The sequence below is a fragment of the Sturnira hondurensis genome, unplaced genomic scaffold (genome assembly GCF_014824575.4).
Source record: "Sturnira hondurensis isolate 20B ecotype Veracruz unplaced genomic scaffold, ASM1482457v3 Scaffold0008151, whole genome shotgun sequence".
Taxonomy (NCBI): domain Eukaryota; kingdom Metazoa; phylum Chordata; class Mammalia; order Chiroptera; family Phyllostomidae; genus Sturnira; species Sturnira hondurensis.
The window spans coordinates 699,037-708,498 of NW_028080782.1; the positions used below are offsets into that span (position 1 = coordinate 699,037).

At 48.6% G+C, this 9,462-nt stretch overlaps 1 protein-coding gene across 1 annotated transcript in view; it reads left to right on the forward strand.

Annotated features, from left to right (window-relative positions):
* The window catches only part of LOC118992228 (zinc finger protein 569-like), a 159,532-nt gene extending 154,417 nt beyond the window's left edge, over positions 1-5,115 (forward strand). Inside the window, exon 11 of the mRNA XM_037053928.1 lies at positions 2,580-5,115. Coding sequence (XP_036909823.1) covers positions 2,580-3,886 — 1,307 coding nt within the window. The 3' untranslated portion in view covers positions 3,887-5,115. The remainder of the gene's footprint in view (positions 1-2,579) is intronic.
* Positions 5,116-9,462: the final 4,347 nt, after the last annotated feature.

Below are 9,462 nucleotides of genomic sequence, written 5' to 3' on the forward strand. Positions count from 1 at the left end.
AGGGATGGGACCGCAGTATGGAATGTGCTGGGTGATCTTGAGGGCGTGGCTCCATTGTCAGAGGCTCGGTTTCCCCATCTGTACATTGGGAGTAATCTTACCAGTACCTAGTCATGTGCTGTGAGGGGTACTTTTTACCATGCCAGCACATGGCCAACACTCATTGAAGGTTTATCTGGTCCCTTCTGTGTGCTGGACACTGTGGGAGCTGAGGACTAGAGAGGCCCTGCCTTCACGGTGGTCAGCTCCTGCTGTGGGAGCTGGCAGAGTGCACATCAAGGAAGAGAGGCGGTAATGGGCGCGCACAATGACACGGGCATGAGAGAGGCGGGCAGTAGCTTCCTTTTCACAGTAGGGGGAACAGAGAAGGCCTCCCTGTGGGGAACCAAGGCTCACTGAGACTCCAGCACGAGCTCCCATGGGGTAGCTGGGGCAAAGGCAGGAACAAAGGCCCTGAAGCAGGAAGTACTGGGCACACAAGGAAATCATAGGGAAACAAGGATGAGTAGGGCTGGATTGCAGACAGGAGTAGGGAAGAGGGAAGGCATTGCCTCTGGACCCCAAGGTACTGGGACATTGCTGGAGGCTTTGGTCTGACTCTGAGGTCCACTTCCCACGGANAGATTCCAGCATGAGCTCCCATGGGGTAGCTGGGGCAAAGGCAGGAACAAAGGCCCTGAAGCAGGAAGTACTGGGCACACAAGGAAATCATAGGGAAACAAGGATGAGTAGGGCTGGATTGCAGACAGGAGTAGGGAAGAGGGAAAGCATTGCCTCTGGACCCCAAGGTACTGGGACATTGCTGGAGGCTTTGGTCTGACTCTGAGGTCCACTTCCCAAGGAGGGGACCGTGGGTTGTAGAGAGTGGGGGAGGCTGCTGCATTGGCAGCGGTGGTGGTGCATGGGTCTGGTCCAGTTCAAGTTGTTGTCATGCGTGGTAACATTTGTTAACAGTGGGAGGGAAAGGGTGAGTCAAGGATGACCGCTAAATCTTTTTTTTTTCATTATAAATATTTTGTTTCTGTTTCTAAAAGATATTTTTTTATTTGTTTTTAGAGTGTGAGGGAGGTAGAGAAACATCGATGGGTTGCCTCTCACATGCCCCAGCTGGTGACCTGGCCCATCTCCCTCTCATGTGCCCTGACAGGAAGTCAAACCTGCAGCCTTTTTGTCCACAGGCCAGTGTTCATTCCACTGAACCACACAAGCCAGAGCAAAATTTATTTTCTCAATGGTTACAAAATATACATAACATAAAGTTAACTGTTTAACTATTTTGTTTTTGACTGTTTGACTATTTTTACATGCATAGTTCCGTGTGTGAAGTACAACCTGCTATTCAACCACCACCACCATCCACATCCAGAATTCCTATCTGTCCCCAGCGAATAGTCTGTCACCTGTAAGGAATAGCTCCCCCAAGCGTGGGCTCCCATGTTCTGCTTTCTGTCTGTGTCAGTTTGATGGGTTTACTTGCCTCGTATGAGTGGGCTCATACAGTACTGGCCATTGTGTGTCTGACATGTTTTGCTAAGTTCTTTTTATTATTTGGGACTGGAGGTTCCGAAACCGAGTTTCACATCCAATGTGTTAGGTTAGGATACCGGAGAGGGGTGTCCATTAGGCCTTGGATTATTCCTAGTAGAGCTCAGCGAGGGGGGTCTAGGTGGGGTCATCTATTTAGAAGATGTAAGCATGGAGAGGAGACACAGATCTGGCCTTCTAGTACTCAGGGGATGGTGTGAAACTCGGATGTTGTGGGAGCAGTGGGGGCTTAAGTGGGGGAAGAGGGACAGCTGCTTACTGTGTCTGCTTTCTTTGCTGCCTTCCAGGAAGGGCGGCTCCATGTGGTCAGATATCCCCTTTTCGAATGACATTTTCCCCAAAGTCCTCACAGTTTTTAATATTGGGAGGAGCTCTGATGTCCATGTGCAGAGTCCAGAACTCAGGACAGTCCCCTAGGTGGAAATAGGGATTGAGGATCCCATGGGACACACTCAGGAGAGGACTGGAGCAGCTGTGGTCAGCATGGAGGGACAAGTGTGCACAGAGGAGGGTGAGAAGTCAGTAGCCAGGGTTAGGACACTCCTAGGCAGCACAGGAAGGTGGGAGCCTGGCTGGCCTGGGACATAACTGGGGATACAGAGCACAAGCACCACACCCACATGTGAGTCAGCTCTTCCTTTATTGTTTCTAATTACAGTCAGTGGTTTGAGAAGCACAGCTGGCTGGCAGTGTGAAGGAGGAGGCAGGGGAGCCAAGAACAGGATGCAGTGAACCCTCACTGGGTTTGCAGGAACCTTTGATCTGCTCCTCCAAGCCCGCCTTCCTCCTCTTTCTCCAAGCATCTTTCTGCCCAGATCTGAGCTCCCTGGCCACCTTTGCACCCACTTCCAAGGGGACCTTTCTTGGTCTGTGCTCACCTGCCTACAACATATTGTCTCAGCCCACTGCTTCTTTTCGCCCTCTGTCCCCTGGCAGTTTGTCCCCTGCTCTCAGCCTGTGCCTTGTGTCTTGGGAAGATCATCTGTCTAGTGGTTAACTCTATGTGTGTCCTCATCTCTTTCCCCTCCCCTCAGACTTGGAGACTAGACCTGACACAAAGGAATCAGACCCACAGGAGGAGGATTGGGAAGACAGACCATCCATTGCTAAAGTGGCCGAAAGACCTATGAGGAATGGTGACCAGGGTTACATCTGTGAAAGAGCAGCTACACAGAATGTCTGGGTGGGATGGCGAGAGGGCAGCCCAACAACCTGTCTGGGGCCACTGGACAAGTCCCGCATATTAGCCCGTGAATGTCGTGAATTTAAGGCATTTGTGCACCAAAGCCTCATGCTGGCCCCACCGAGATCTGAAGGACCAAGAGGACCAGGGATGCACCTGTTCACCACGTGTAGGAATACCTCCAGTACTTCCAGCCTCGATCCTCTCTCCAAACTCAGCTCAGAGAAGATGTCCAACACTTGCAGGGACTGTGGCAAAACTTTCAGCTGTAGCTCATCCCTGAAGGAGCAGCAACAAACCCACAGCAGGGGGAAGCCCTTCTCCCGCACCACGTGTGGGAAGCAGTTCACCCCTGGGCAGACCTATGTCACCCTCCACCAGTGCGTGCACATTGGGGAGAAGCCGTACAAGTGCGGGCAGTGCAGCAAGGCCTTCAGGGAGAACAAGAGCTTCATCTCACACCAGAGGGTGCACCCTGGGGACAAGCCATATTCATGTGGGTTCTGTGGAAAGGCCTTTTCCCGGAACAAGTACTTCATCAAGCATCAGAGCACACACACCGGGGAGAAGCTGTATCCTTGTGAGGAGTGTGGAAAGGCCTTCAGCCAGAAATGGAAACTCAACGTGCACCAGAGGACACACACTGGAGAGAAGCCCTACCTGTGCAGGCAGTGCAGTAAGGCCTTCACCAGGAACAGGAGCCTCATAGTGCATCAGAGGTCGCATACTGGGGAGAAGCCATACAAGTGCGTGGAGTGTGGCAAAGCCTTCAGTGATAACAGGAGCCTCATCCTGCATCAGAGGACACACACTGGGGAGAAGCCATACATATGCAGTGAGTGCAGCAAGGCCTTCACCAGGAACGAGTACCTCATCACACACCAGAGGACGCACACTGGAGAAAAGCCATACATGTGCGAGGACTGTGGCAAGGCCTTCAGAATGAGCAGGAATCTTATAGTGCACCAGCGGATACACACGGGGGAGAAGCCATATGCACGCAGGGACTGCGGCCGGGCCTTCACCAGGAACGAGGACCTCACCGCACACCAGAGGACGCACACTGGGGAGAAGCCTTATACTTGTCGCCACTGTGGCAAGTCTTTCAGGCAAAAGTCTTCACTCTGGAGGCACAGCCTCATGCACCCCAGGGAGTAGCCCTACCAGTGCCTCATGCCAGAAGTGCTTCACGGGCTGCTCAACCCTGCAGGAGCACCAAACCTACCACACATTAGAGGAGCCCTGTAAGTGCACCCAGTGCAGCAAAGCCTAGGTCAGGAACCTCTTCGTCCCTGTCCTCCGGAGGATCTACATGGGAGACAAGCCCTACACGTGGGGCAAGTGCAGAATATCTTGTAGCCTATCAAGGTCTGGCAGGTTCACTCTGGATTCTGGCAGATGGAAAAGAGGTGGTGGAGCCGTGGGGATGCTTGACATGCCTTAGTTCAATGGTGGGAAATCCATGCATGCTGCAAGCTGCATGTCCCCCTTATATACTAAATACAGACAAAGCCAGCAGAAGGCCAGAATATTGTATAACAAGCAGCATGATTCTGTGCATGTGAGCCCACTCAGTGTTATGGGAACCGATTTTTGGATCCGGTCTCAGTACCATGAGAACATAGCTTATCTCAGTTCCCCAGGTAGCTGGATGGGGGAGCCAGACTGTCTCCATTTGTCCTACACAGAAAACCTTCATCAGGAGCTTCAACCTCCTGCCCCACCAGAGGAGGATGCACACATAGAAGAGGGGCAGGGACTCTCAGAAGCCCCACACTCCTGGAAGGTCCCGAGCCCTTGGGCAAGTGTGAGACTTGACATTTGGGCCCATGGGTAGGACGCAAGAGAAGTCCTGCCCACACAGGTTGTAGGAATGTGGGCTTTGGGGACAGGCCATGCCATGCTCACCATTTGCTTCCGTAGCATGTGCATGGCCGTATGGAAAGCAAGCCCCCTACAGGTGTAGTATCTGGGATGTGGCCAGGGGCACTGTGGCTGCAAACTGAGCCAGAGTGAACTGTCCTGTGAGCTTGGACAAGGCATTTAGTGTCTCTGGGACTCCATCTTGTCAACACTGAAGTGGAGGAGTGGGAGGAGGAAGGAAGAGGAGGAGGTGGGCTCCATGGGGACATTGTCACTTTGTCACACATGCCTGTGTGTTTGCTCATTTTCCCCACACCCAGTCTCTAGTTTCCCTGCAACACCAACTGGAGAGTCTCATACTTGTAATCTATAGAGGTAACCAGGTGGGTCACAAGGAGAAAAACTTTGGAGGGGATTAAGAAGTAAAAGTAATTGCTTCATATATCAAAGTTTCTCATAGTGGTCTACTAAAAATTCTCTTTAAATAAGACTTTAATTAAGTGAGACCAGTGTCATTTTAAGAGTCACAGGTGCCAAACATGCAGGGACCAGTTTTCCTGTCCAAATGAGTGTCCCTGATTGGGGAGAGGGAACATGAATATTCCACAGGAACCCCCAGAAACCAGCAACCTACCCTAGTGCACCTGGTCCCCCGAGCCCTGGATTCCTGGCTTGAGAATGATCATAGCACATCTCAGGCCTGTTATCAAAACAGGTGTCCTTGGGGTTTGCTCGTCTCTCATGACAAAGGAGAAATATGAGCAGGAAATTACATCTGCCCGTCACCCCTCCACACACATACGCCCACCAGCAGCATGAGGAGGTTCAGTGGTTTCTCAATCACTGAAATTTTATGAGAGACCATTATCGTTTTAAACACTTATCAGGTGCAAAAGGTACAGGTACAGGTTTTCCTGTCCAAATGAGTGTCAACACTTGGGGTCAGGGAGTACAAATACTGCTGAGGAACCCCAGGAACCCAGCAAGCCTGCTCAAGGTATGAGGCCACCTGCCTCTCCCAGCCCCGCATTCCTGGCTTGGGAATGGTCAGACCAGGTGGCAGGGCCCAGACCCTCAGCAAGGATATTGGGCAAAGGGTCCCTCTTGTAGACACCCGGCCTTGTGAACCCCCACACTGCAGGGGTGTTTCAGTTACAGCAGAAAATCCTCTCTCACATCACAGAATGTGCCCAACCCAGCCCCTGCAGGCTGCAATTCTTGTGAAAAATAAAGTGCCTTCAGTCAGGTGGGGGAATTACTGAGTCTATGCCTCGCCCACAGCCTAGGTCATGTTTTAGTTAATATTTTGTTATTGCTGCTGACAGCCTTCTGTTACCAATAATAAATAGCAAATGATGTAATAGCGGTGCTGTACTATCAGTAATAAATAAAGCATTTATTAATAACTGGGTAATTAGTTACTACTTTTGTACTGGTTAATTCTTTCAGATGATTCTGTGAACATAGGTAGATGGCTGCTGACTGGTCCCTGCAGCCTAGTGCCCTCCTGCTCATCACCAAAAGGGTACAAGATGGTGGTGATTAATACCTAGACTGGCTCCCACTTCTGTATGGTTGCTAGTCTCCTGAAGTGCTGCAGTGGGACAGACAGAGCAGTGTGCTTACCCACCTGGCCTGAAGCTGGGGTGTTCCAGTGCCTCAGTTAGTGAAGCATTGCTCAGATATGCCAAGGTCAAGGGTTTGATGTCTGGTCAAGTTTCATGAAGGAAAACACAAACAAACAATGAACCCTTCAATTGAATGGAACAAAAAATTTGATGTCTCTCTCTCTTTCAAATAAGTAAAACTTTCAAAAAGTGAAGTTGAATCTTTTCATGGGATGCACTTTACAGGAGCCTTTACTTGGTGCCACACAGTCTTACCACTGCTGGAGGAGGGAACAACAGAATCCCTGCCCATGGAGTGGCCTCCCTGCAGTCTTACTCCATTGGGATTCCATGATCATGGATGACTCAGCTGGGCAGAGCATAGGCTGCACCCAGACAACAGATGAACGTGATTGAGCTCACTCAGTTTCTTTTCAGTGTAACAAAGTGTTGTCATCGGAACATTTTTCATTTACAAGCATCACACTTTATTCATTTAATTCTCTAGGAAAAAAATAGAATATCTGTTTGCCCTGGTTATGGTGGCCAACTGGATTGAGCATCAGCTTGCAAACTGAAATATCATCAGTTTGATTCCTGTTCTGGGCACATTCCCGTTCCCAACCCCGCTTGGGTTGTGGGCTAAGGCCCCAGTTGGACGCATGCAAGAGGCAACCAATTGGTGTTTCTCTCACACCGCAGTGCTTCTCTTTCTCCTTTACCCCCTCTCTAAAATAAGTAAAAAAAAATTTAAGTAACTTATGTGCTGAGAATACTAAGAGGTAGAGACTCACCGGTGTGTTATAAAAATACATTCCCCTATCACCCATAGACATGAACAACAGTCTGGGGACTGGGTGTGGGAGAGGGGTCTATGTGAGAAAGGGACCAAAGTGGAAATAATTGGGACAACTGTAATAGCCTAAACAATGAAAAAATTAAAAAAAAAAATCCCATCATGGAGACCAAATTACAGAAAGCAAGGGGAACACTAATAAAGATTTTAATATAATAAGTTCCAATTTCTTTGGAAAATATGGAATATCAAAACCCACTGGGCCAATAAGTTTTTTTGAAAACTAGGGCAGAGCCAGAGTTCAGTGGGTCTCAGTGATCAAAAGCTCAAACCAGACACTGAAGGCTTCCTGTCCCTTAGAGAGGAGTGGAAATTATCCTCTTAGTGGGAGGGGACACACCTCAAGTGTCTCTTGTAATATTCAGCACATTGTGGGTGTTTTATGAATGTGTCTTGAGTGATGGGGGCAGCCTTGGGTTCTTTGGTGTCCAGACCTTTGGGAAGGACAAACATATCTATCTGCTCAGTCATCAATTCTAGGGTGGCTGGATTTTTATGCCAGGGGCTCACTCATTCTTGAAAACCTTGCACCATCCAAAACCTGCATAATAGAAGGCCAACCCTAACAGGATGAATGGCATGTCACTCCTACTAATGATCTGAAAGTAACAAACATGGTTTACAATTTACACAATTCATCGTATTAGGAAGTAAGGATTTTTAGTGAAGTTTAAATTGCCGGTCTTCTTGTCATTAAAAAAATGCCAAATATCATGATTTCAAATATTTATCATTCAAGTTAGCATAAAATATACCCATGCTGTATTTTATTTTTTTTTAAAGATTTTATTTATTTATCTTTAGAGAGGAAAGGAAGGAGAGAAGGAGAGAAACATCAATATATGGTTGCCTCTCCTGAGTTCCCCGCTGGGAACTGGTCCGCAACCCAGGCATGTGCCCCGACTGGGAATCGAACCGCTATCGTGTGGTTCACAGGCCCGCGCTCAATCCACTGAGCTACACCAGCCAGGGCCATGCTGTATTTTAATAAATGCACTATAATATCCTTTTTGTGACCCCTCATCGCCACAATGTAAAAACTAGAACCTGGCCTGCAACTCCCATATAGCTGTAGCACTCCCTCGATTTCCCCCAATGCAAGGTAATCATCATCCTGAATCTTGGCACATCTGTGTTTGATTTTTATATTTGGAGGGTACTTTTTCCTGCACAGAAATGTTTTAGAATCTCCATGTTACTAATTTCAGTCAGGTTGTAACTAGGCTCTACCATTCTGAAAGCCAAAGCTTCCGCTTAAAAGTGACTGTGCAGTTTTTGCCCTCATCTGCTTTCATCCCATGCTCCCCATGGACCAAAGAGCTTTGTGTCTAGAGAACAGCAGGGCTTTTCCCCAGATAGATCTGTTCTTTGAAGAAGTTAGAGGTAGACAGAGTTGTGTGTTCTGCCCAGAGATTCAATAACTGACAGCTCCCGCTGGTCTGAATCAGCACTATGGATGGGTTCCCCCCATGAAGTCCAATACCATGGCCAAGTGTATGGGGAAAGGGTTCAGTGCCAGGAGCAGCTCAGCTAGCCTCATGGTTCAACACCATGAACAGGCCGATCTGAAAAGGGGTTCAGCTCTGACTAGGTTAGTCATTTTGTTTGAGTCTCATCTCATACACCAAAATGTTGCGAGTTTGATCCTCTGTCTGGGCATATGTGAGATGCAACTGATCAATGTTTCTTTCACACATCAATGTTTCTCTCCTTGTCTCCCTAAAGAGCAATGAACATACCCTTGGGTAAAGATTTTTAATGAAAATAAAAATAATGAAAAGGGGTTCAGCACCTCAAACAACTCCCACTATTTGGGTTCAGCAGCAATAGACAGGTCTACTGTAGTGGTTCACCACCATGGGAAGGTCTATGGGGAAAGGAGTTCAGCACCACGGAGAGATCTAACGGGAGAAGGAGGATCAGCGCCACCACAGGGCTGTCAGGAAGGGTTCAGAACAACACGCAGATTTGTGCGGAAAACATTTTAGCACCACGGACAGGTCTCGGGAAATTGTTCAGCACCACGGACAGATCCAAATTGAGACGGGAGATCAGCATAAGGGACGAGTCTTTTCACTGAGGTTCCGTGCCTGGAGATTTCGATCTGGGGTTTTCAGCTCTGCGGACAGTAGCAAAAGAGCCTACTTTCTTGGGGTCCTCTGCTTAGTCCCATGTGCTCTTCTGAGCAGTTTTTTAGCCCATTCCCTAACTCTCACCCCAGAATCTCCAATTGCTGGGATCTCAAGAATACAGGCTCTCCTGGTGTTAACCTTAGAAACACAGGCATCGAATACTTAACATGCTCCAAAGGCAATTCTGAATTTTAAAAAGGCTTTGATGTCTTGATTTTCAAGAGAGAGGAAGAGGGAAACAGAGAGAAACACTCATTTGTTGTTCCACTTATGTAT